The 26564-nt window shown below is 62.1% G+C and overlaps 1 protein-coding gene across 4 annotated transcripts; it reads left to right on the forward strand.

Annotated features, from left to right (window-relative positions):
- The first annotated feature begins 379 nt into the window (after positions 1–379).
- On the forward strand, positions 380–21394 carry ACBD4 (acyl-CoA binding domain containing 4). 4 transcript variants are annotated; one of them, XM_039504312.1, is made up of 10 exons: positions 380–495; positions 1900–1994; positions 3587–3707; positions 3803–3887; positions 4295–4415; positions 12602–12708; positions 14028–14199; positions 18676–18854; positions 19412–19465; positions 20467–21392. In XM_039504312.1, the coding sequence occupies exons 2-10, from the start codon at positions 1913–1915 to the stop codon at positions 20590–20592; spliced, it is 1047 nt and encodes a 348-aa protein (XP_039360246.1). In that variant the 5' UTR covers positions 380–495; positions 1900–1912; the 3' UTR covers positions 20593–21392. The 4 variants fall into 4 exon arrangements, with proteins under 4 accessions (XP_039360246.1, XP_039360249.1, XP_039360248.1 ...); XM_039504314.1 differs by lacking the exon at positions 380–495 and adding an exon at positions 515–533 and having other exon boundaries at positions 20467–21393; XM_039504313.1 differs by lacking the exon at positions 380–495 and adding an exon at positions 1416–1684.
- Positions 21395–26564: the final 5170 nt, after the last annotated feature.

A 26564-nucleotide genomic window follows, 5' to 3' on the forward strand; every position in this document is an offset into this window, starting at 1 on the left:
CTAGGCACCAAACACTCGTGTACAACCATGGGGCCATGAAAACACACGCCACACCCCCAGCCACAGGGGCACTGTTCTGCATAGGCCCCTGCCGCCCACACCACCCCCGTAATAAATCAGCCCAGAGCTCCTTCCCAGCTTCACCCAATAAACCCGATGTCTAACACGCTCCTGCAGGGGGCACTACTGCCCAAGGTTCGGCGTCCGCCGGTCATCCCTCCCCCTGCAGGGGGCGCCGCTACACCAGGCTGGCGGCTTGACTTGGCCTGTCTTAAATACTGTAGCGGACGTAACAGCACGCTGCGCCGCGGAGGCGCTTATTTGCATTATTTTTAAATCTTGATGCTAATTGGTCGAAGTGTGACGGGTGAATGAAAGGCATGTCGCTATTGGTTGGGACGGTTCCCTAGTCTCCGCTCCCTATGCACATCGCCGGCCCCGGCCCGGAAAGGGGGGTCGGGGTGGATCAGCTGTTCGGAGCGGCGGGGGAGCCGGGTCCGAGCTAAGGCGGTCCGGGCTGGGGGGGATCCAGGGTGCGAGCTAAGGAGCCGGGCTGGGCTGGGGATCCGGGTCCGAGCTAAGGGGAGCCGGGTCCGAGCTAAGGGGGTCCGGGCTGGGGGGGATCCAGGGTGCGAGCTAAGGTGGTCCAGGGCTGGGCTGTGGGGGATCCGGGGTCCGAGCTAAGGGGAGCCGGGTCCGAGCTAAGGGGGTCCGGGCTGGGCTGGGGGGGATCCGGGCTGGGGGGGGATCCGGGGTCCGAGCTAAGGGGGATCCGGGCTGGGCTGGGGGATCCGGGGTCCGAGCTAAGGGGATCCGGGCTGGGCTGGGGGATCCGGGGTCCGAGCTGGGGGATCCTGGCTGGGCTGGGGATCCGGGGTCCGAGCTGGGGATCCGGCCTGGGCTGGGGGGATCCGGGGTCCGAGCTAAGGGGGTCCGGGCTGGGCTGGGGGGGATCCGGGCTGGGGGGGATCCGGGGTCCGAGCTAAGGGGGTCCGGGCTGGGGGACCCAGGCTGAGGGGATCCGGGTGTGAGCTAAGGGGATCTGGGCTGGGCTAGTGAGGATCTGGGTTGGAGGGATCCAGGGTGCGAGCTAAGGGGGTCCAGGGCTGGGCTGGGGAAGGGATCCAGGGTCTGAGCTAAGGGGGTCCAGGGCTGGGCTGGGGGTGATCCGGGGTCCGAGCTAAGGGGATCCGGGCTGGGCTGGGGGATCCAGGCTGAGGGGATCCGGGGTCCGAGCTAAGGGGGTCCGGGCTGGGGGGGATCTGGGCTGGGGGGGATCCAGGATGCGAGCGAAGGGGATCCAGGGCTGGCCTGGGGAGGGGATCCGGGGTGCGAGCTAAGGGGCTAGGCTGGGCTAGGCTGAGGGAAATCTGGGCTGGGGGCCATGGGCTATGGGGGGATCTGGGCAGGGGGCAGCAGGGTCCATGCCGGGGGCACTAGGGAGGGCGCCGTAGAGCAGGGCACTGTGGGGCGAGGCGGTTGGGCCCCAGGTCGGGTCTGGTGCGGGAGCGCTCAGGGTAGGAGCTGGGTGCTAGGGACAGGGCTGTGGATCCACCCAGCAGCTCCTGCCCTGGGCCAGCGCCTCCCAAGCCCAGTGGGCCGGTACAGAGCAGTTCCTGCGGGCGGAGGAGACCTAGCTGCCCTGTCACCCCGGAGGGTCCCTGCTGGATGGGGCTGAGGGCAGGTGGGGATTGGTGAATTGAGAGGTTCCTGCCTGGCAGGGCTGTGAGCCCAGGGCAAACTCGCAGACCAGTATGAAGTCCTGGCCCACGTGCCCGAGCCCCACATGCCCCAGAGCCCTGGGGAAGGCCCCTGTCCAGCCCAGTGGCTCTGCCACAGCTGGGAGTGCCTCTGACAGGCCCCCCCGGCTAACATGGTGGGGTCATGCTTCTCTCTCAGGTCCCGCGAGTGGATGGGGATGGAGCCCGTGGAGCCGGACTACCAGAAGCAATTCCAGGCCGCTGTTAGAGTCATTCAGGGCCTGCCTAAAAACGGTGAGTCCGGCATGCACCGCAGACGGCCTAGCGCGGGCTCTGCCGGCTGGAGGTTGGGGTGGGTCTCCATGTAGGTGAGGCTGAAACTTGGTCCCTTGGAACTGCCCAAAGCCTGACTAAGTGTCCAGTATGGACAGGCCTGTGCCGGCCCCCAGGAGACAGACTAGATGGGAACTAATGGGCTGTCTCATCCTCCACCATGTGTCACGTCACAAAACACCCTCCCCACGGGCATGGACTGGTCCTCTTGTCAGCAGTCTCAGTAGAAAGGCCGAGGACTGGAAGGCCACTGAACTCTCCGTCTTCTGCCACTAGAGCTGCTCCCCGGAGCAGGGCAGAGGCAGGCTGAGTGAAGGGCAGGACTGATACACTGCCTGGGGTGTATCAGTCCCCAGGACTCTCAGCCAGCACTTCCCACTTGCTGTAAGCACACGCGAGCTCAGCTTGTAGCGTTTCTGTGCTCAGACCTGCGGTGCTGGGGCGGATGCTAGCTAGCGCTTGGCAGAACACAGCTTCATTCCCAGATAGTCTGGTTCTGCAGCGCTGGCTCTAGTAAAAGGGTGGAAAAAGTGGGTTTTTATCAATTAAACTGTGACGTTGACAAGGTGCCACTTCACAGTCGGGTTTCTGACTGTAGCCGTGCTTTGGTGTCTTCTCCTGGCAAATCAGAATTCCACTGGCAATTACACCAGGGAGGATGTTAATTCTCATGCTTCAGGCCACACACTCATCACCGGGGGGCTGTCAGGAAGGAATCTCTCCATTGTAGGGTATTGTAAAGTTAGGTGCGTGCATGGAGCAGAGGGACTCCTTTTCCTGGAGCATCCTGCATTGGCTGCTCCTGGAGGCAGGATACTGGAGTGGATGGGCCTTTAATCTGTTCTGTTCTGGCAGTTCCTATGGGCCTGATCTCCAGAGGTGCCGAGCACTTGCACTTCCCATAGACTTCAGTAAGGAGCTGCATGTGCTTAGCAGCTGTGAAAACCAGGCATTTATTTATGTATTTGTCTTCGGGCCACCCCACCCCCATGCTGGAAAATCTTGGCTCTGATGCTTTAGGCCATGTGAAATTTCAGCTTGCACTTAAGAGGAGAAAGGACATTGTGACCAAACCGCTTTGTGCAGCCTTGTGTACCTGGCGTCTGCCCTCCTTGTTTCTCTTCCTATATTAATAGCACCTTATAGTATATGAGGCTTCCCGCCCCAAAACACAAACACAGTTTCACCCGCCACTGAAACACAGCTGCCTCTGGGGTGGAACGCAGCTGCTTTTTAACGGTGCACAGCATCACTACACATCCTCTCAACTTTCCAGCTAAAACTGCAGGGGGTATTTTCGGGAAGCAGAATGTAATTGAGTGGGAATTGGGCCAGGATCGTGGTTAACACCCTGACTCATGGGTCCTTCAATGACCAAGTGGTCACCTCAGCGCCAGGCCTCTCTGAAGGGCAGAGCTCCAGCAGTAGGGGTGAGTGCTGGGCTAGTGGGCAGAGCCCCAGCGTCAGGATGCGTGTAACAGGCCCTGAGTGGCCGTGATGGGGAAGTGGCCGCAGTCCCTCTGCTTCTGCTCATGGCTTTGCGTGTGTTCTAGGGTCCTACCGCCCTCCCTATGAGGTGATGCTACGGTTCTACAGCTACTACAAGCAGGCGACAGTGGGCAGCTGTGAGATCCCCCGGCCTGGATTCTGGGATCCCATCGGCCGGTATAAGTGGTAAGGCTGAAACAGTAACTGTTTGGCATGAGTGCTGTGGCCTGCAGTGCAGCCTTGTTCGTGGGGCATCAGTCATGAGACCTTCTGGTTGGCAGGGACGCATGGAACAGGCTGGGGAAGATGTCCAAAGAGGAGGCCATGGCAGCGTATATCTCGGAGATGAAGAAGGTAGCCCAGAAGGTACAGAGCTCCTTGTTTCCCTGCTGCGTGCAGCTCCTGGGGCTGCTCCACTCGCTCCCCGTGTGCCTTGGGACACCCTGGAAGCAGTGCCCTCGGCATCATCCCTGGTGGAGTGCAGGCCACGTGGCACACACTGGCACAGCTGAGGGGCTCTGGCTGAGGAGGGCCTGGATTCAGAGTCGTCAGAAGGTGGGGAGGGGAGGGCGCTGGGCTAGGAAGAGCAGAGGTGCCCTGGCAGAGCTGGGGGGCGGGGAAGCTTTCGGAGCCCGCTTGCCACAGGCAGCCATTTCGGTCCCTCCCTCTCCCAGACACTGTGCTCTGGCCCAGGGTTTGAATGACCATTGCCTCAGCGCGGGATCCTCCATCTTCCGACCTGGCTACATACAAGCTGTTGGGGTTCTCTCCAGGTCATTGACACGATCCCGGCGGGTGAGATGTCTGAGGACGTGTTTGGGTTCTTCGAGCCTCTCTATGAGGTGATACACGACATGCCCCGGCCCCCCGAGTCCTTCTTCAAGAAGAAAGCTGGTAAGCCTGGGGCATTGGGAGGGGGGCTGGGCTGGGCTGGGCTGAAATGGGCAGAGCAGCAGCCTGGGAGTCAGGACTTCTGGGTTCTAGTCTCAGCTCGGCCACTACCTTGCTGCAAGGTCTTGGACAAGCTGCTTCACCTCTCTGTGCCTCAGTTTCCCCCATCCATGAAATGAGACTTCCTTCTGCTGGTTCCCGCGTGCCCTAGCCCATAAGGAAGGGCCCATCCCTTCCAGCTCCCAGCCATCCATCGCAGGAACTGATCCGGCCCTCATCACTGTAGTATCTGAGCGCCTCACAATCCCCATTGCACAGGTGGGGATCCGAGGCACAGAGAGGTGAAGTGACTTGCCGAGGGTCACAGAGGGAGTCTGTGACGAAGCAGGGAATTAAACCTGGGTTCCTGAGTCCCAGCCTGCTACTCTGACCACTGGGCCATCCTTCCTCTTCCTGTCAACCTGGACTCCCAGATGGCGTGCACTCGAGGGCAGTGCGGCCTCGGCCCAGCTGCATCCAGCAAGCTGGCATTGCCCAACGTGGGTTTGTGCAGCAGAGGCCGAGCCCCTCGCCACCCCACTGAGTGCTGTGAAAGGGGGGGAGTGGGGAATGCCCCACTCAAGTGGAGTGCCCCAAGGGTCGGTGCTGGGGCCGGTTTTGTTCAATATCTTCATTAACGATCTGGAGGATGGTATGGACTGCACCCTCAGCAAGTTTGCAGATGACACTAAACTGGGAGGAGTGGTTGATACGCTGGAGGGTAGGGATAGGATACAGAGGGACCTAGACAAATTAGAGGATTGGGCCAAAAGAAATATGATGAGGTTCAACAAGGACAAGTGCAGAGTCCTGCACTTAGGACGGAAGAATCCCATGCACTGCTACAGACTAGGGACCGAATGGCTGGGCAGCAGTTCTGCAGAAAAGGACCTAGGGGTTACGGTGGACGAAAAGCTGAATATGAGTCAACAGTGTGCCCTTGTTGCCAAGAAGGCTAATGGCATTTTGGGCTGTATAAGTAGGGGCATTTCCAGCAGATCGAGGGATGTGATCATTCCCCTCTATTCAGCACTGGTGAGGCCTCATCTGGAGTACTGTGTCCAGTTTTGGGCCCCACACTACAAGAAGGATGTGGATAAATTGGAGAGAGTCCAGCGGAGGGCAACAAAAATGATTAGGGGGCTGGAGCACATGACTTATGAGGAGAGGCTGAGAGAACTGGGATTGTTTAGCCTGCAGAAGAGAAGAATGAGGGGGGATTTGATAGCTGCTTTCAACTACCTGAAAGGGGGTTCCAAAGAGGATGGATCTAGACTGTTCTCAGTGGTAGCAGATGACAGAACAAGGAGTAAAGGTCTCAAGTTGCAGAGGGGGAGGTTTAGGATGGATATTAGGAAAAACTTGTTCACTAGGAGGGTGGTGAAGCGCTGGAATGGGTTCCCTAGGGAGGTGGTGGAATCTCCTTCCTTAGAGGTTTTTAAGGTCAGGCTTGAGAAAGCCCTGGCTGGGATGGTTTAGTTGGGTTTGGTTCTGCTCTGAGCAGGGGGTGGGACTAGAACCTCCTGAGGTCCCTTCCAGCCCTGAGATTCTATGATTCTAATGAGATTACAGGGACCCGGAGGGGCGGGCCCTGGGCTTGCTTCTGACTAGAACTTGCGCCCGGTTTATCTCCATGTTCCTGAGACGAGTGATTGTATGTGAGAGCCTCAGACCCTCCTCTACAGAGTGGGAGGAGGGCCAGGCTGGGCTGCAGGGATGCCATGGTGTCCTGACGAGGCTCCGCCCTCCTTCCTATGCTCCGCCCCCCAGGGCAGGACACTGACTGCCCAGCTGCGCAGCGTGTCTGACAGCCTGCAGGCCGGGGAGCTTCAGCCTAGCGGGGGTTGGGTGGTTAAATCTGGGAGCCCAGTGTTAGTGGAGACATCCCCTCTGATCCCCCTTTAAAACATCAGCTTGTGCTTCCTCGCCGGGAGTGTTCAGATCAGGGTCACTCGAGCTGCCACCAGCGGCTTTGGTCTGAGGGCAAACTCCTGCTCTGCCACGCAGCCAGTGGCTCTGGCCGTGGCTGCTGGCGGAGCAGAGATCTGCCCTTTGCACTTGGAGCAGGGTCCCTGCCCTGGAAGCACTGATAAGTGTGTGTTTGGCTTCCGCCAGTGCTTCGCGTCGCTGGTTGAGCCGTGAAATCGTGAGGGGAGGTTCCCCATGGAGCAGCAGGAGAGCAGCGCTGAAAACAAGAGTCCTGCTATGGGGCTGGCCTTGGAACTGTGAGCCGGGCTTGGCTTGGCAGTGGGGGGGTCATGGAGTCCCCGGGCGATGCTCTGGAACTGCTCCCCACAAAGCCAGGCAGGACTTTGGGGAGCCTCCTCTCCCTTGGAGCAGACTGTCTGCAGGGCAAGAAGCTCACACGGCTTCACCTTCCTGGGTCTGACCTTGGAGCATTCAGCATCCTCTGCCCCTCCGGGCGCTTCCCACAGCGAGTCCACCCAGGTGGGGTCCTGGGGAATCCAGAGGGTCCTGCACCCCCACTTCGCAGTCAGACGTGACTCTTAGCCAGCCAGTAAAACAGAGGTTTATTAGATGTCTGCCCTCACTTCCAGTCTCCAGCCAGCTCCAAACTAAAACCCCCTCCAGCCCCTCCTCTCTGCTGAGTTCCTTTTCTGGGCCAGGAGGTCACCTGGCCTCTTTGTTCTCCCACACCTTGAGCATCCCCTTGCAAGGGGGAAGTGCCCCGGCCATTAGTTGCCAGGAGACAGAGTGTCGGCCAGAAACTGAGGCCCCCCCACAGTATTCAGAGGAAACATTAAGAACAGCCCCACTTCGTCACAGGGGGGTTCCCTCTGAAGAACAGCCCTGGAGCACCCACGGAGTCAGCACTGAGTGACTGGCTTAGGCCTTGCAGCATGAGGGCCTGTATCTAGGGGAACTCAGTGGTCTTGTCCTCATGGAAGTGCTGGCTCCTCTTTGGAGCCTGTGGGTGATAGAAACGTGCTCTGTCTCCAGAACGTGAACGCAGAGCCTAAGCTACCAGCCATTGCCCACCTCAGGGGGTCTCCATTCGTGACAGCGTGGCGCGCCCCTGGAAACCTGCACACGTGGCCTCTGACTAGGAATGAGAGACCTATGGGGAGGCTGTTGACTCGGGCTTCATACAGAGTGAGAGGAGGCAGCTGCTTAGCTCCTGATTTAAATCACTTGGTTTGTTTTTAGTCGTTGATTTAAATCAGGATGAAGATTTGTAAAAACTAGTCTGAAAGTTTGTCCTGTTGCATCTCGAGGTTTAAAATGGATGAGCTCAGTTCAAAATGCTGCTCTTTGGTAGGGTTGCCACCACTGGTAGGGTTTCCTGTTTGACTTCTACAGAACTGCTATAAGAACATCAGAACGGCCATATTGGGTCAGACCAAAGGTCCATCTAGCCCAGTATCCTGTCTTCCAACAGTGGCCAATGCCAGGTGCCCCAGAGGGAATGAACAGAACAGGAAATCATCAAGTGATCCATCCCCTGTCGCCCATTCCCAGCTTCTGGCAAACCGAGGCTAGAGACACCATCCCTGCCCAACCTGGCTAATAACCATTGATGGACCTATCCTCCAGAACGTATCTAGTTCTTTTTTGACCCCGTTATAGTCTTGGCCTTCACAACATCCTCTGGAAAAGAGTTCCACAGGTTGAATGTTGGGAATCATTAAGAAATTGATAGATAATAACACAGAAAATATCATGTTGCTTCTATATAAATTCATGGTACGCCCACATCTTGAATACAGTGTGCAGATCTGGTTGCTGCATCTCAAAAAAATACATTGGAATTGGAAAAGGTTCAAGTTTCTTCACACAACGCACAGCCAGCCTTTGGAACTCCTTGCCAGAGGATTTTGTGAAGGCCAAGACCATAACAGGGTTCAAAAAAGAACTAGATACGTTCCTGGAGGACAGGTCCATCAATGGCTATTAGCCAGGAGGCTGGGATGGTGTCCCTAGCCTCTGTTTGCCAGAAGCTGGGAAGGGGCGACAGGGAATGGATAATTATCTGTTCTGTTCATTCCCTCTGGAGCACCTGGCATTGGCCACTGTTGGCAGACAGGACACTGGGCTAGATGGACCTTGGGTCTGACCCAGTATCACCATTCTGATGTTCCATGCATTTATCTAGTTTGTTATAGTCAAATTGAGGAGGGTTCAGAGAAGAGCCACAAGAGTGATTAAAGGATTAGAAAACCTGCGTAACAGTGATCAACTAGATTACGCTCCTTGATCTTAACAAAGAGAAGGTTGCGGGGTGACTTGATCCTGGACTAGGACCGACATGGGGAGCAAATGATTTACTAATGGGCTCTGCAGTTTAGCAGAGGCAGGTGTAACATGGTCCCGTGGCTGGAAGTGGAAGCCAGACAAGTTCAGACCTGGCAATAGGGTGTGAATTGTTACCAGCGAGGGCAATGAAGCCCTGGTACAGCTTACCCCGGGCCCTCAGTGGCACTCAAGGTTGGCTGGTTTCCCAACAGCTCTGCTCCAGGACGTGTTCTGGGGCAGAGCTCTGGCCTGTGCTCCGGGAGGTCAGAGTGGGGTGCTCTGCTCAAGGCATCTTAAACAGGCCTGATTCCAGACAGTGCTGAGAACCTGCCGGCTGAACTCAGACCTCTCCTTGGTGTCTCAAACTGGCCCCCACCCCCACCCCCATCACTAACCACGGCCAGGCAGTGAGAGGTGAGCTGGCTTTGTAGACTCGCTCCGTCAATCACCTGAGCTGCGGAGCAACGCGTGTCTGACCATGGGACTCTTCCGCCCATTGAGGAGTGGGAGAGGCACTTGTGAATGGACGTCCCTATGGACAGCAGAGTGCAGCGTCTAGCTGTGATACCAGCCCCTCCCCCTGCATCAGTGCCCCCACCCCTGTGCCAGCAGATGGGAGGCACAGACAGGCTTCCCTCTGGTGAGCCCTGCAGGAGCGGGCACAGCTCGGGGAGAGCACATCGCAGTCTGCTCTGGCACTGGGAGGGCAGGACGGTTATCACCCGGCACCCGGCAGCAAGACCCTGCCTGTGTTCTCATGGCTCGGGGGCATTTGCTGGGTTCGGTTCCTAGCACCCAGCACAGCGATGTGACCTGCTGGGCAGAGCACGGCTCCTCCGGGGGGAGAATAACCGTGCAGGGAGAGTTCGTGCTCTGCACACAGCAGCCTGCTCTGTCGCTCTGTTTGCCGTAACTGGTGGGGATGCAGGACAGACCCCGGGGAGCCCCCGTAAGCCACTTGCTTTCTGGGCCCCGGGGGCTCTGCGCCCCTTGGAGGAATGGGGCCCGCACTCCTTGTGTGAGCTCATTGGACGCTTGGTGCTACTAGCAACCTCTGGGAGCCACTTCCGCAGACCCCGGGGCCCTAGTGTTAACCCCGTGCATACTGCATCCCACCACGGCTGTTACCCAAGGAAGGATCGAATCGCTGGTCGAAGCCGGGACCAAGGCCCTCGTGGCCAAGCAGCCAGGCTCCTCCAGGGCTACGGGCAGCCTAGACAGGGGGTCTGCTGGGCCGGGCCTGCTGCACACTGCTCCTGGCGGGAGAGCTGCCATCCTGGCTCCAGCTGCTCTCGCGGGCACTGCCCCTTGTGGCTCCCAGGGCTTGCTGGAAGTGGGGGGTCTAGGCCACAGCCATCCGGTGGGGTCACCTTGCCAGTGCTGCAGGCTCCCTCGTGCCAAGGCCTCCTGTCTGCCACCCACACAGAGCTGGAATCACCCGTGCCAGGCTGGGATTTGCCCCGTGACTGAGATCCCAGAGGAAAGACACTCACCTCCTCCCCACACACCCATGCGTGGTCCCGTCACACTCCAGCCCTCCCAGTGATGGACTCACGGAGCTTATCAGAGAGGGAGTTTGATGATGGCATGTAAATACCTGCAGGGGCGCAAATATTTGGTAATTGAGGGCAGACAAAGGCCTAACGAGATCCAGGGGGCAGACACTGAAGCTAGGTAAAGTCCGAACAGAAACCGGGTTTTTAGCAGCGAGGGGAACTAACCAGCGGAGCAACCCCCCCAGGGCCGCGGCAGGGAGGGGTCTGGTCCTTCCTGCGTAGTGTGTGAAGCTGTCAGGACGGGGGAAGCGCTCTCAGCAGCGCCCCCATAGGGAAATGGAGGGAGGCTGCTCAGAGGGCTTCCCGTGTCAGTGTGGACGTGGGTGGCCCAGCGCATGCTCAGCCGCAGGCGGGAGGGGCCCCTCTAGCAGTCCCCTCCCCAAGGCCCAGGGGGTGGGAGTGGGTTATATCCCTCCTCAGGTTTCCTTACTGGGAGGAGAACAAACCCAGTGTCCTGTCTGGAAAGGGCGCAGGGCCTGCACCCCAGGGTGGGGTGGGGGTGGGCAGGGGTCGGGTGATGGCTGGCACAGAGGCAGGGCCTGCACCCCAGGGTGGGGTGGGGGTGGGCAGGGGTCGGGTGATGGCTGGCACAGGGGCAGGGGTTCCCCAGGGTGGGCAGGGGTCGGGTGGTGGCCAGCACAGGGGTTCCCCGGGGTGGGGTGGGCAGGGGTTGGGTGATGGCTGGCTGCATTGTCGGCTGGGATGGTTGTTTTGGCGTCAGGGATTCCGGCCTGTGGTTATTCCATGGTGGGGCATGTGGGCCGTGTGCGGCGCGGGATAAACACCGTGTGCGGCACTTGTAACTCCTGGGACGTGGGGCTTCTCTTGGCTGCAAGTCACATTCAGTGGCGCTTTCTCCCCTCCAGGAAGCTTCCCATGAGGGATCACCCACCGGAGAGCCATGCTGGGGACTATGGCAGTCTTGTCATTTGTCCTCATCAGTGTCTGCGGGGGCCAGGGCCCTGTGCTGTGTCCTGGGGAGAGTGTTATGTAGTTAGCACAGCAGGGCCATGATTGAGAGCCTGGACTCCTGGCTCTGCTACTGACTCCATGGCCTTGGGCACGTCCCTTCTCCTCCCAGTTCCCCATCTGTACAGTGAGTGCTGTGCAATGAGGTGAGCTCTAGGTAATAAGGTAATAATTGGAGATATACCAATCTCCTAGAGCTGGAAGGGACCTTGAAAGGTCATCGAGTCCAGCCCCCTGCCTTCACTAGCAGGACCAATTTTTTGCCCCCCCCCTATCCCTCCCCCCCCCTGAACTCTTGAACTCACAGTTTAGCAGGCCCAAAATCCAAACCACTGAGCTATCCCTGCCCCCTAGGGCTTTGTGTGAGCCAGGGGTGGTGAGATCCCAGATGAGTCGCACTCGGGGAAGGCTCAAACCTCCCAGGTGCACCTGGTGGGCGTTGCTTCCTGCACACGGATCTTTGGCCTTCCAGTGACTGCCCCAGCCTGTGGTGCTGGGTCACAAAGGACTGTACGGCTGCGATGAGCCCCCTGCTCTCCTGGTGCCTGGCCAGAGAGTGTGTCCCCCCCACCCCTGCTGAGCCGCCCACGTCCTCCCCGAGCCGTGTGTGTCCCCCCACCCCCACCAAGCCACCTGCCTCCCCCCAGAGCCATGTGTGTACCCTGCCAAGCCACGTGTGTCCCCCCCATCCCTGCCAAGCCACCTGCTTCCCCCCAGAGCCATGTGTGTACCCTGCCAAGTCACATGTGTCCCCCCCATCCCTGCCAAGCCACCCGCCTCCCCCCAGAGCCATGTGTGTACCCTGCTGAGCCACGTGTGTCCCCCATCCCTGCTGAGCCACCCGCATCCCCAGAGCCATGTGTGTACCCTGCTGAGCCACGTGTGTCCCCTCCATCCCTGCCAAGCCACCTGCCTCCCCCCAGAGCCATGTGTGTACCCTGCCAAGCCACGTGTGTCCCCCCCATCCCTGCCAAGCCACCGCCTCCCCCAGAGCCATGTGTGTACCCCTGCTGAGCCACGTGTGTCCCCATCCCCACCAAGCCACCCACCTCCCCCAGAGCCATGTGTGTACCCCTGCTGAGCCACGTGTGTCCCCACCCCCACCAAGCCACCCGCCTCCCCCAGAGCCATGTGTGTACCCCTGCTGAGCTGCGTGTCCCCCCACCCTGCCAAGATGCCCGCATACCCCCAGAGCCATGTTGTACCCCTGCCAAGCCACCCATGTCCCTCCCAAGCCGTATGTGTCCCCCCCAGGCCGCGTGTGTCCCCCTACCCCTGCTGAGCTGCCCGTGTCCCTCCCGAGCCATGTGTGTCCCCCCACCAAGCCGCCCATGTCCCCCACTCCGCTGAGCCATGCATCTCCCATTCCAGGCGCCGGGCCGGGCCAGGCCGACGAAGCCCCTGAGAGCAGCCAGGTGACCAGTGACTCGGAAAGCGAAGGCTACAGCGACACCCTGGAGCAGATGGAGCCTGGTCAGGTAACGCTGCTCACGGAGCGAGCCGCCGGGGGGCCCGTGGTCCTGTGCCCAGAGCTTGTCCCCCCTTCCGCACAGCCATTCCCCCGCCCCACTCAGCACGGTGCCCTGATTTCATACCCACCGGCTGCCGTGCCAGGCCTGGCTCTGCAGCGCCCTGTCCCAGCCTGCCTCAGCTCAGCAGCGCCCCGTCCCAGCCTGCCTCTGCTCAGCAGGGGTCTGACTTCCCCCTTGCTGCCCTCTGGGCGCCTGCACTGGACCCCTGTTCGCCGGCCGTCCCCAGGGAACCCTGCGCCATGTGAACCTCCCAAACCCAAATCAGTCAGAGCCCTGATCACAGCCGTGCTCCCCTCCCTGTGCACCGGGCAGGGGCCTCGCTGGCTGCAGAGCATGAGCCACCCACTCCCCTCACGTGTGTGGGGTCAGGGAGAGAAGGACCCCTCGGGGCCCTGCACTGTGCTTGGGGGCGGTGGGAGGAGAGCCCCAGCCCATGTGCTCCCACCCCCAGCAATGGCTCTCGGCCCCCCCAGAGCTGCCACTGATGCTCCAGGGAGCGGGGAGGGGAATGGCTCCGTGGGTGGAGCTTGGTCTGGTTTCATTTGCTTGTATTAGGCGGAGGTGTGGCTGTGGGAATTGTGCAAATCAAAACTCAGTGTCTCTCACCCCAGGTGCTCATGGGTGGGTCTCTGCTGCGGATTGGCCAAGGGACCCCTGCACCCCATGCCGGGTTTGCTCAGGCGTTTGCTGGTTGCTTCCAGCCCAGCCCTCGGGCAGCAGGATAATTCAGGGGTTACCCCAGGGGTGGACTGGGGTGGGGGGCTCACAGACTGGCCGGTACAGCCCAGCAGGTCCTGCTGGGAGGTGCTTTGTGTAGGATCAGTTCTCTGGGGGGGGTATAAGATGACAGGGAAAGTCTTGTGTTTGGTGGGTGGACGCCTGGCCTGGGACCCCTGGCCCTGTTCCTGCTTTGCTGCAGCTGGGGCTAAGTCACGTCTCTTGTTTGTGAAATGGGGGGGATGACGCCGGGTTTAATCGAAGCCCTTGGAGACCCTTGTTGGCCAGGGGGCAGAAAGGCGACTTGTTTGTAGGCGGCTGTTGTGTGTGAGGTGGGGAAGGGGCACAGAGCAGGGGAGCGGCTCACCCCAGGTCACGCAGCGGGGAAGCCGGGAGCCCTGACTCCCAGTCCCCTGCTCTGAGCACTAGACAGCCGGCTTCTCCCTGCCCCAGTATCCTCGTCCCCTCTGCACCCTACGGGCTGGACGCTGCGTCCCCCAGCATAGGGGGGCTCACTGCAACTCCTGCTGCCCTCTCCCCTCACGCAGGCTGGTCAGCGCGTGGCCGGGCAGAGCCTTTCCCTGAGCAGTCCTCACACAGCCGGCCTGTGCGCCGACGCCGGGCGTGAGTCCCCGGCCCGAGGGGGGGCAGAGCTGGGCGAAGGCGGAGAACCAGTCGGGCGGAGCAGCGATGGCCCCAGGCCCCTCGGCACAGAGAGAGGTGGGTGTGGCCCCGGCCCTTTGGCGTGGGGTGGGGCCGAGCCAGGGGCCTCAGACCTGGGTGGAGGTGGGGCGGGCGTGCAGGCCCCTCTCTGGGGTTGCTGGTAGTGGGGTGCTGGGTGGAGGTGGGGTGGGCGTGCAGGCCTGTCTCTGGGTTTGCTGGTAGTGGGGTGCTGGGTGGGAGCTGGGTGGAGGTGGGGCGGGCGTGCAGGCCCCTCTCTGGGTTTGCTGGTAGTGGGGAGCGGGGGGGGAGCTGGGGAGGTGGGGCGGGCGTGCAGGCCCCTCTCTGGGGTTGCTGGTAGTGGGGTGCTGGGTGGGAGCTGGGTGGAGGTGGGGGCGGGCGTGCAGCCCCCTCTCTGGGTTTGCTGGTAGTGGGGTGCTGGGTGGAGGTGGGGCGGGCGTGCAGGCCCCTCTCTGGGTTTGCTGGTAGTGGGGTGCTGGGTGGGAGCTGGGTGGAGGTGCGGCGGGCGTGCCGGCCCGTCTCTGGGTTTGCTGTGGGTGGGGGGTTGGGTGGGAGCGGGTTGCAGGTGGGGCGGGCGTGCAGGCCTGTCTCTGGGTTGCTGGTAGTGGGGTGCTGGGTGGGAGCTGGGTGGAGGTGGGGTGGGCGTGCAGGCCTGTCTCTGGGTTGCTGGTAGTGGGGTGCTGGGTGGGAGCTGGGTGGAGGTGGGGTGGGCGTGCAGGCCTGTCTCTGGGGTTGCTGGTAGTGGGGTGCTGGGTGGGAGCTGGGTGCAGGTGGGGGGGGCGTGCAGGCCTGTCTCTGGGGTTGCTGGTAGTGGGGTGCTGGGTGGGAGCTGGGTGGAGGTGGGGCCGGGCGTGCAGGCCCCTCTCTGGGTTTGCTGGTAGTGGGGTGCTGGGTCGGAGCTGGGTGGAGGTGGGGCCGGGCGTGCAGGCCTGTCTCTGGGTTTGCTGGTAGTGGGGTGCTGGGTGGGAGCTGGGTGGAGGTGGGGCCGGGCGTGCAGGCCCCTCTCTGGGGTTGCTGGTAGTGGGGTGCTGGGTGGGAGCTGGGTGGAGGTGGGGTGGGCGTGCAGGCCCCTCTCTGGGGTTGCTGGTAGTTCAGCTCCAGGCTGAGCTGTTGCTGTGCTGATACGCAGCAGGGAAGGGAAAGACTCTGAGTCAGGGAAGCAGATGCTGGGGCCAAGGAGGGGAGCAGCCAGAGGTGCTGGAACTGGGGGGCTGCTGCAGCCCCCGGCCTGATGTGGTTTCCACCATATGCGGGGTTTGCAGTTTGGTTCAGTGACTCTCAGCCCCTCCCCTGGTTCACATTGTCCCAGCCCCCCGGGAGCGGCTGCTCCAGGCAGTTGGCGAGGAGCTGGGGAGCCTTCCCCCCAGGTCGAATCCAGCCCAGCCCTGGCTGCGCCGTGTCCTCTGCTGAAGGAGTTGGTGGGTCTGAGGGACGGGGTGTGTCGCACACGCTAACGCCCTGTGGGCAGAGCCGCCAGGGACTGAATGGGCCACGGAGACCCCCCTCCCCCATCTCCCCGGCTGGTCCTGCCAGGGCAGGGCTCAGGCACCTGCTGGCCCAGTTCAGTCTCTTTAGTGGCCCGGCCCCACGAGGCCCTGAGTATCCCCCCTGCTTCCCTGAGAGCTGGGGCTGGTGCCTGTGCCTGGGCTGTGCCCAGCTGCTTCTTCCCAAGGCATTTGGCTTGTGGCTGCCCCACGGGCGCGATTCCCACCGCGCTCTGTGGGTCACGTTTCAGGAGGCCGCTGTCACATGACCAGCCCGGTGCTGTGGAAACGCCAGCTGGGCAGGTCTCATGCCTCTGCCCTCTGCACACGCTGTTGGGGGTTTGCACCCCCCAGGCCGACGGGAGCCCTGGCACATATTGCAGGGGCTCTCAGGTGTGAGCTGCGCCCAGGACTCAGACTGGGCCCGTGGGCTGGGCCTCTCCTGGCTGAGGAACGGTTCCTGAGGAGCGTCTTGGCACGTCTCTTCTGAGCACGTGGAGGGCGGGAAGCTGCTGCCTTTGTCGTCTGGCCACCCAGCCCCGCAGGAGGTGTCTGGTTCGGGGCAGCACAAGTGGGCACAGGCCATCTGCACGCAGGCAATGCCATGTCGTAATTACTGCGCCTGCCCCGCATTCGTGGACATTAATGGGTTAAGGCTGGCAGCACCGCTGTGAGCTGGGTCAGTGTCTTACACCGGGGAAACTGAGGCACAGAGACGAGAACTTGTGCCCAGGCTGCTGGCACACAACCATGTGCCCTCCCCACAGGACCCATCTTCCCCTCCCCTCGCCGCTCAGCCTGTAGCGCCCCACGCATCCCCAAGGCCCAGCTCCTCGGGGCGGCAGGGGACAGCCTGCGCTCAGCAGTGGGAATGGGCTGATGATGGCCATGGACATGTGGACAGATCTGTCCTCTCTCAGCAAGCCCCTCAGGCTCCACAGTGCCCCATGGCACGGGCCTGAGGTTCCCCAGGGGTTCCCCACTCACTCGTGTGGAACGAGAGCGTCTGGGAGGAAGAGCCGTCCTGTCCTGACGGGGAGAATCCTCCGCCTCCCTTGGGGCGCTGTTCCCATGACTACACACCCTCGCTGCTCGTGCCCCCATTGCCACCCCGGAGCTGCCCCCTCCGGCAAGGCTGGGTAAAGCAGCCCAGCAATGGGCTGAGGAGGAAAGCGACGCCCCACGGCAAGGCCACCTGCGATCCTGTCTGTGCTTTGTCTAGCGCGTCTGCCCCACTCACCTCTAGAGGGGGCGATTCTCCCCGCCAGCGCCGTGCCGCGGGCACTGGCATCCCGCCCTCTCGAAGCAGAATCCAGCTTATCTCCTCCTCCGGTCACGTTCTGGGCTGGGGCTTACAGGCTGCTTGGCCTTGACAGGTTAATTTGTAACAGCTCTTGGGATAAGGCCACCCTGGGGCTGAGTGGGTCCAGAGTGGCCCCTGGGCTTGGCCTGCTCCTTGCCCAGCCTGGTGACTCCATGGAAGCAGCTGCTCTCTGCTCCTGGGCGTTGCTCTGAGGTGCGGCTCCAGTCTGCGTTAGCTGGTAGGGCCTGGGGCTGCCAGCTGGAACCAGGGATGCTGGTCTGCGCGCTTTGCAAAGCCCCAGTGTGAAGAGGGCATCACGTACCCCAGAGCAAGGCTCCTGCGAAAGTGTTTCCTGGACAGTGCTCCGGCCCTGGGGGGCCTGCAGCATGGGGGGATACAGTGCAGCCTGAGGAGCAGGACAGACCACAGGGCTGGGAGTCAGGACTCCTGGGTTCTCAGACTCACCAGGACCTCGGGCGAGCCACGTGATCTCTCTGTGCCTTGTTGCAGCCACGCTGTGACTCGAGCTAGCAGTGTCCATTGGACGCACTCGCCATCACTCTCTTCTCCCCACCCGCACGCACAGCACACGCCTGTTCACACACAGCAAAGCACCGGCCCGCTCCCATTGCCCTCCGGGGCGGGGGGAGGCTCTATTGTCTCGCGAGCCCTGGGGCTCTGGGTCCGTACCCGGCTTGCCAGCCTGCGCTGAGCCTGCGTTGCTGGGCTGTCTCCGCTTGGGAAGGGTGGCCTGTTCGCAGCCTTTGCCGTGCAGACAGGCCCTGAGTTCATGCGCTGACCACGGGCCCAGCCTTCCAGCTCTCCAGTGGCCTGACAGCCCAGGGGCCTGATGTCCTGTGGTTCCCCACACAGGCAGGGCCATCTGCTCCCCTGCAGCCGTCTGCCACCCCCACCCCCAGGGAACAGCCCTGGGGCGAGCTTGTTCCCCAGCCAGACTGCCAGAAGGGGCGGTTTAGTGCTTGTGGTGCAGACACCCCCACTACCCAGCGGACTTCACAGCCCGGATCCCCACCCGGTTGTGTCACACGGGCCACCACCAGGCTGACTCTCTAGACTTGGGCTGACGCCCGGCGTGTGCAGCCAGGGTGAGCTCTGCAGGGCAGTTCCCCGGTCGAGCGGGCAGCAGGCCCGGATGCCAGGAGCGAGCAAGGTGCTGATGGGTCAAGGCACCTGGGTCTCTGGCGTACTTTGCTCATAGCCGGCGTCCAGCTGCGCTCACTATGGCGTGGGATGGATCCTGCTGCGTGCTGCTCCCTGCTGGAGTCAGCGCTGAGGTAGTGCTTACCCGGCCCTTCCTGACGCGTCTCCTGCCCCGGGGGAACGTCTGCCTCCCCGGCCCAGGAGTCTCGCCGGTCTGCCGGGGGCAGGGGCACTCTGGCCCCAGTAGCAGAACCATGAGTGCTTTGGCGAAGTGATGGGCTGGGGATTGGACAGAGCTGTGCCACCGTCCCCCATCTGAGTGGGCTCCAGCAGAGCACGTCCTCCCAGCTGAAGGTCACTGCCCGGCCGCCCCAGAATCCCCTGGGGGAAGTGGCTTGTACCTGACAGGGTTAGCCCCAGCCTCGCGCCACCGAGCCGCACCCTCCTGGGCTGTAACTGGCCTGGGCCTGCAGCATCCCTAGATTGCAAACTCTGGGGCAGCCGTCTAGGACGACGCCTCGTCCTCCTGATCTGTCCCTCTGGCATCCTTGTCCTTCTGCCCCACAGAGCTGCAGGCTGCCCCGGGAGCCAGGGGCTGTCCTGATGCTGACCAGGGGGACACAGCGAGCGCAGGGCTCCGGCCGGAGCTGGATGTGCAGCTGCTTGGCACCGTCCGCGCCCTGCAGGACAACATGCGGAGCGTCTTGAAGCGGCTGAGCCACCTGGAAACGCTGAGCACCGCGCAGGTACGTGCCCCTCACCGTGCCGAGGCCACAAGGGGGCCAGACACCCCCATGCACGCACACGCCCTTGGTTAAAATCGAGGGGAGGGGGCAGTGGATGGTCGCTATCAGACCGCAGGGCCTCACAGCAGCAAGGTGAGCGCCTGGGGTCAGGCCCCCAGTGCGGACGGGCTCTGCTCTGGCCAGTGGCTGGGAGGCTCGGGGCCAGGCTGCCGCGCCAGCTGGAGCCTGGGATGCGCGTGGCGCTGCCCGTGGGGGTTTAGCTGAGACTCCGCTCTGACGCTGACTCACGGGGTGACCCCAGCAAGTCCCTTCCCGTGGGGCAGGGCGTCGGGGAAGGGACAACGTGCTGGTGTGTGAGCCCCGGGGTCGTTGCCCTAGGCTGGGGGGCGGATCCCGTTATGCCCATGGAGGGGGTGTGCAGTGAAAGTGGCAGTGGTGTTTCTACATAGCAGTGAATGGGTGAGGCTGGGCTCCAATCACTGGGCCCAGCGTCTTGCACCCGCCCCGTTACCCGCCAGCCCGTGTGGCGCTGAGCTGAGCCTCTTTCTGTCTTCCAGGGGCACGAGTCTGGGTCCGGCCCTCGCCCCCCGCTGGCCGCGCTCGGCACGCAGGTACGGCTGTGCTCCAAGACGCGCTGCGCTGCAGGCCTGGCTGCGAGCTGCTGCCCCCGTTTCCCGGCAGTTCCTTTATCTCCCAGTCACACGTGCAGTGCGGCTGGGCCACCCTCGCCACGGCTGGATTACAGCCGGATCCTGGGGAGCGGTGCAGCCGGGGAGGAAGGGCCTGGCGGGGGCAGAGGGCCTGGGAGGTGCTGCCCCTGGGCGTGGAGAAGGACAAGGACTCCAGGAGGAAGAAGTGGGGAGAGACACTTAGGCTTAGCCTCCAGCTGCAGCTGCCTGCTGGGCTTGTGCAGCCTGGAGTGACGAGTCGCCAGCCCCAGCAGCTGGCAGAGCAGAGTCTAGGAGCCAGACCCTCGTCCGCCCAAAGCCACCGCGGGTTCAGCCCAGCCGTGCTGTGCGCTGATCCCAGACCCGGGGGATCATGCAGCTGCTGCCTGGGGCACTGGCCACCAGCAAACCTGCCCCGGGTGTCTAAGGCAGGTCCCCAGCTGGGCGGCAGAAGCAGCAGCCCGGGACTTGGGAAACCAGGCGTCTCTCCCCCGCTTGGCCACAGGCTCCACATGGGGTCTGGGGTGAGTCTCTGTTGGGGTCCGAGCCCTGGCTGGTCCCCTTCCTCCTAGTGAGTGACGGCCCTGGGTGAGCAAGGGGCCTTCGGGCCTGCCCTTGCTGTCTGCCGTGGTTTGCCTCTGTGAGGTGGGTGATGCCCCCCTCCGGAGGGAGTCATGTGAGACGCTCGCTAGTAACTATGGTGACACTACGCCGAAACTTGGGCCCTAACGCTGTGGTCTCAGGCTCTCCCGAAGGGAGATGGTGACGCTGTCTCTTGGGGAGGGGGTCCGGGGTTACTGAGCTAGAGACGCTAATAGAGCCGAGAAGCAAAGTGCAGCAGCAGCAGCAGCAGGGGCCCCTCTCCGAGCCCCTGGGCCCAGCACCCAAGAGCCCTCAGGGTCGCTAACCCCTCCCCACCGCCCTGTGCTTGTTCCTGTCTGCAGAAGCCGTCCCGCTGGCCGCTGGAGGTCTCTGCTCGCACCCTGCTGTTCCTCCTTGCCTGGCCCTTCGTCGTCCAGTGGCTGCTGCGGCGTTTCCAGCGCAGGAAAAGGGGATTGTTCCCTGTCTGAACGCGCAGCACTGAGCGGAAACCCCAGGAACGCGCTGCCTGGCTGGAACTTGCAGCTCAGCCAGCGGGACTCAGCACCCAGCAGACCCGCAATGGGTAACGAAAGTGGTTCTCCTCCCAGGAGCTGGGAAAGGAGAACAATCCAGGCGGCACTCGCTGGGGGAGCGACGGGCTGTCCCCCCGGTGCCAGGGACAGCTCCTCTGAAGGACAAACCACTCCAGAAGTGTGGCAAGGAGCGATCAGATTCAGCACTAACTCAGCAAGCCCGGCGCCGTCAGCTCGGTCGGGGGGACCCCAGCCTGGGTCTGGCCCAGCCTGTTCTCCTCTGAGATGCCATTTCACTTGTGGGAGGACAGGGGGACACTCATGTGAGACCTGCCAGCAGGCTTCTCTGTCTCTCCCCACTCACACCTCAGGTGACCTGCACCACAACAGTGGCAGCAGATAAACGCTCCATTAAAGAAAAACCGCTTTTCCGCTGTCTGTTCATGTCATTCGTTGTAGGGCGGCTGGTGCAGCGAGTGCGAAGCACAACAGCCAGCCTGCAAGGGAAACTGGTCCCCAGCCGAGAGGCCGTTCACCGTGGAGAGAGCGAGTGGGGCAGTGGTTTGGGGCCTAGCCTACGAGACCTGGGTTCGAGTCACTGCACTGCCAGAGACTCCCCATGAGACCTGGTTCGTCACCTAGGCCCAGATCCTCACAGGTATTTAGGTGCCTAACTCCCGTTGAGTTCAGGGGGAGCACGGCCTCTCAGTGGCCATGAGCAGCTGGGCCTTGGTCTCTCTGTCCCTCCCTCCCCTGTACAGTGGGGTAATGGCACTGCCCTCCCCCGGCTGTGTTGTGAGGATAAAGACATGTAAAGGGTGGTGGGAGTTGGCTAAGGGCCATGGGCACAAGTCATCCGGGAAGCACCCCTTGCAGTGCCAGCTGCTTCTTGCAGAAGCCCCCGTTCTCAGTTGCTTTTCACTTTGCCAGGCTGTGAGTGATGTTTCCCTTCCTGGCTGTGGCTGCCTCCGTTTCTGTTGAAGTGGTTCAGCCATTTGGGAGGACGAGATTAGGGGACAATATGTTTTGCCCATGTTAAAAAACCAAATTCTTATAGCTCTGGTAGAGAAGCTCTCATGCCCTGGTGCTTTGGAGCAGGGACTTGGAACTTGGCAGGAGTCGCCTGGTGCCAGACGTGCACCTTGGCTTCTCCCATGAAAATTTACCCCAGTTTGGCCAAGTTAGAAGCCTCTGAAAAGTTGCACTTCACACATGCTCAGTAGAGACCTGTTAGTTTGGCAGCTAAAGTCTCTGCAGGTTCTGTCTGCACTGAGCATGCTCCAGTCTGCGGCTGCAGGGGCTGAGCTGGACTTTCCTGGGAATTGCTGGTCCCAGCTGCTGGGGATCACTGTGGCCCTGAGCCCAGAACTGAGAGCAGGGAGCTTGTCCCTCCTGTGCGCTCAGAGCTCCCCTGCTGGGCCCAGGCAACATGTGGGAGAAGGCGGAAGCAGCTTGGCTGGAAGGGAGAGGGGTGAGGAGAGGGGACGGGGATAAGAGGGTGGGGGGCAGGAGCCAGGCTGGGTTGCAAGGGGACTGGGGAGACACGGGCAGGAGCTGGCGGGAAGGACGGCAGTTGGACAAGCCAGGAGTAGGCTGGGGAAGGGGCAGGCAGGAGCTGGTGGGGATAACAGCAGGGGAGGGGACAGTGGCAGTAGCTGGGGTAGCAGGGCAGGGGGGCTGCAGCTCCTAGAACACGCTCCCCTCCGGAGCTGGGAACGGGGCTCACGCCGGCGAACCAGCCGCTGGCTGTGGAACCCACTGGCAGTGTCTCTCCAGCCCCTTTGGGGGCTGGCCCACGTGAAGATAACAGCCTTCTACAGCTGCCAGTCACTGTGTTCACGTGAGCAGCAGAGGGCTGTGCTGTGGCATGCGAGATCCTGGCCCCGCTGATGGTGGCCAGGTGGTGGGGGGAGGTGTCGCTGTGGTTCCAGAGAGTGAAATGTTTGTTTTGTGCAGAGCCAGATCCTCAGCCCTTCGGAAACACCCCGGGGACCTCTGAGGAGAACCCAGCGGCTACGGCATGCAGGGGTGGGGGGACCTCGGTAGGGGGGCCCCCCCTGCTTGCTCGTGGCTGCGCTGCCCTGCCTGACGGCTGGGGGTGCTGGCCCACGGGAGGGGCTGGACGTAGACTCTGGGGTGTCCTGTGAGGACGTGCCCTTGATGCTGGGGTCTGCGAGGGGGGCTGGATGCTGGCCGACAGCCCCCGCCCGTGTCACGCTGGCCATGGATGGTCGGGGGGGGGGGAATTGTAAGAGCTGTGCCATAGAACAGGGACACCCCCCCCACCCAGCAGATTCAGTGCAGGTCGGTCTCTGTTCCCCCAGGGCCCCTCGGCCTCCTCCCCTGTAGTGCGGAGCCATTTACCCTGCGCCCGGCCCAGCTCCCTGCCCTCGGCCAGTATCCTCCTGGGAGCCAGCAGGGCAGCTCGGCCCGGCCCGGCCCCTCCCTGGAGCCTGGTGCCCACGCCTGGGGGCCTGGCCCTGCTGGGGGCTGGCCAGGGGGGGCTGGGCTGCTGGCCCAGCTTGGGGAGGTCCAGCACTGTTGGGTGTGGGGGGGCTCGGTCCCAGGTCGCTGGGCGAACTGTTCGACAGCTGCCCAGGGCTGGCAGCCGCAGCAGAGGCTCAGGGCTGGAGCAGAGGCAGGGGGTGGGGCGACGGGTGGAGGAGGGACACAGCTGTCATGGCCGGCAGCGCTGCGGCCTGGCACCTGGCACCCGAGCGGCCCCGTCTGGGGAGTGGGTGGCTGGGACGGCAATGCCCTTGCTGTGCCCTCCTCGGCACAGTGCGCTGGCCTGCTGTGGGAGTGCTGCAGAGGATTGGGGGCAGGGAGGCAGTCACCGGGTGGGACGGTGGGGCAGCACCGGCTGTGGGGACTCCAGTGCTCCAAGCAGCCCCTGGTGTCAAATCCCAGCTGTGACGTCGAATCCTTATAAGGCCACACGCGAGTCAGTCTCCCGCCTCAGTTTCCCCAGCTGGAAAATGGGCCGGACCCTGCACCGTTTGGATCTGTGGGGCAGGCAGCCCCACGTCTGCTGGCCAGCTCCAGAAAGCAAACGAGCTTCCTCTTTCCGCCCCACTGCTGGCCGGGGAGGAGGATTTCCCAGCCCCACTCGGGTCTGGCCCGTGTCCATCAGCAACGGCACCTGGCAGCAGCTGCTCCCGCCCCTGCGGCTTGCGCCAGGCGGGGGCGGGCGGGGGCGACAAACGGCTGTGGGGGTGGCCGAGTGCTGCTCCCCGTGCAGGGCACAGGCCTGGCTCTGCCTTGGCCAGCCTCCCGCAGCTGCTGGCTGGGCTCTGTCAGTCAGGGGGCCGCCTCCCTCCCGCTCTGGCAAAGCCTCCAGGCCTACAAGCCCCTGCACGACTCAGCCAGCGAGGCCAGGGAGCGGCAGCCAGCAGCAAAGTGCTTCCTGTGGGCCGGTCCGGCTGGCGCCTGCCCTCCACTCCGGGTGCTGGGGACGGGCCCAGGAGAGCCAGGGGCTCAGTGACCCCGGCCGGCCACGGGTTCAGGGCTGCTCCCTGCCCCCGCTGCTAGGGTTGCAGGAGGTGGGGAGCCCCAGGATTGGGAGCTAATCCTCATCTTGTTCCAAAACCTCAGCAGAATCGCTTGCCCCCTGCCAGCCCGGTGGGCAGGATCTCCCTGGGAGAGCCGCTTGCATTTGCATTGCCAGCTCCCTGCGTGAGCCCAGGCTGGGGGGGCAGGCAGTGGGGCAGTGAAGTGAGCCTGTGGCCCCATTGATACCATTCCCCAGCCCAGTGCAGGCCAGACGCTGCCCTGGAGCCTGCAGTGGCTTCTGGGCTCGTGGAGTCTGGGCCACGGCCGCTGGGGCTAGTATGGGCGGCAGCTCACAGCCTGCTCTGCCCTCTGGCGTGGGATCACAGCACGAGACAGATTGTGCCCTGGTCTCCTCCCTATTCCAGGGCCAGTTACTGCACAGGGTGCTGGTGGCTAGGGGTGCCAGGTGTCCAGTTTTGGACCGGAACGCCCGATCAAACAGGGACCCTGCCAGCTCCAGTCAGCACCGCTCACTGAGCCGTTGAAAGGCCGGTCAGCGGCCCAGCAGGGTTAAGGCAGGCTCCCTGCCTGCCCTGGCTCTGTACGGCTTCCGGAAGCAGCTGGTATGTCCCTGTGGCTCCGGCTACAGGGGTGGCCAGGGAGGCTCCATACGCTGCCCCTGCCCTGAGTGCCGGCTCCGCAGATCCCATTGGCCAGGAACCTAGGGGCCACAGGGACATACATGTCAGCCACTTCTGGGAGCTGTATGAGGTGAGCCCCTCCTGGAGCCGGTACCCCCTCCTACACCCAAACTCCCTCCCAGACCCTGCAACCCTTCCCACACTCTGAACCCCTCAGCCCCACCCAGAACCCCCTTCTGCACCCCAAACCCCTCATCCCTGGCCTTACCCCAGAGCCCACTCCCCTCACCCCCCACTCGCTCATACACCCCAAGCCCCTGCCGCAGCCCAGTTAAAAGGAGTAAGTGAGTGAGGGTGGGGGAGAGTGAGCAAGAGAAGGACGGGGAGGGCCGGCCAGCCGGGGCCTCAGGGAAGGGGCAGGGGACGGGTGTTCGGTTTTCTGCAATCAGAAAGTTGGCAGCCCTAGCTGGTGGCTGTGGTGAGGCTCTGGTGCATCAGGAGTCAAACTGACGGAAAGTTGGATTCAGCCCCACAGCCTTTAAGGAAAGGTTTTCTCCCGAGTCCTTGGTCTGTCCAGCCCCAGCTGTAAAGTGGGACAATGCCCATCTTCCAGGGTGCCAGCTAGCTTCACTCATGTTTGTAAAGTGGCCTAGGATAGTGGATTGACACCCCGCCCCCCAGAACCAAGGCCCATACCAAATCTCTCCACCGTCTGCTCTTTGTGCAAGCCATGTGTCTCGGACCTGCCTTCTCTAACAGAGCAGCATGTGGGGGTGATGTCTGTAGTATAAAAAAATAATCCCAAACACAATGCTGTCCAGGATGTCTCTCCTTGGCAAGAGCAGAGACCAAACAGGTGACCGATGTTCCTCACATTGCTTAGTGCAAGCTGGATGGCAGCTACGAGGGTGATGAGCGAGGTACCAAATAGACTCCAGTCACAGAAAGGGCATTTTTGGAATCTTTTTGCTAACATGGTAACCATGAAACAATAGTGCTGCCCATTACATGGCATAATCATTATGTTTCAGAGTGAACATCCTGTTGCAAAGACATTTCTCAGAGCTGTTATTTCAGCCAGCCAGCGCTGCACTAGGTTTACACCAGGAAGAGCTGGAAACCCAATGTTGCTTTTGTGATGAAAGCTGAGATTCTGGAGGACAAGGGGGGGTGGAGGTAGACAGTACAAAATGCCCTGATTTCAGGGCCTGGGTCTAACCACCAGCTGATGGTAGAGAGCAGGAGGCTGGCAGGCACAACTCCCAGATAGTGCCAGTGTCCAGGCCATGCCAGCAGATGTCGGTGCTGTTGGAGCAGCAGACTTCCACGCTCGCACGGCAAACATGCTGGAGACACAGGCTGCCTGGTACAGTGAAAAACAGTAACTCCCACTCCACCCCCCCCAATCCTGCCAGGCAGTACGCCAGGCCCTTGGCTGAGTGACACCCATTAAAGTTGGTTGCGGAAAACCCAGCAACACTTTCTGAATCACCAAATCCAGAGCATAACAGGGCCCAGACACAATGTAGCCAGGTGGCAGAAAGAGGCTTGTTCCCAGGGCTTGGGCTCCTCTGTGTCCAGGAGTCCTTGAGAGCCAGATTTTCAGGAGAGCTCAGTCTGCCGGGTGCACTGGGGCGGTCGTGGGCGCCAGTGGGAGCTCCGTGTGCTGCAGCCTAGGCTACACTGGGCAGAGTTTGCCAGCAGAGCGCCACACGCAAACCCTCGTAGTGTAGCTGCTGCTTTTGCTGCACTAGCTTATTTCCCCGGTGAGCTAAACTGGAGCCTGGGAGTGGT

Source organism: Mauremys reevesii, linkage group 17 (assembly GCF_016161935.1).
Source record: "Mauremys reevesii isolate NIE-2019 linkage group 17, ASM1616193v1, whole genome shotgun sequence".
NCBI classification, from domain to species: Eukaryota; Metazoa; Chordata; order Testudines; family Geoemydidae; genus Mauremys; species Mauremys reevesii.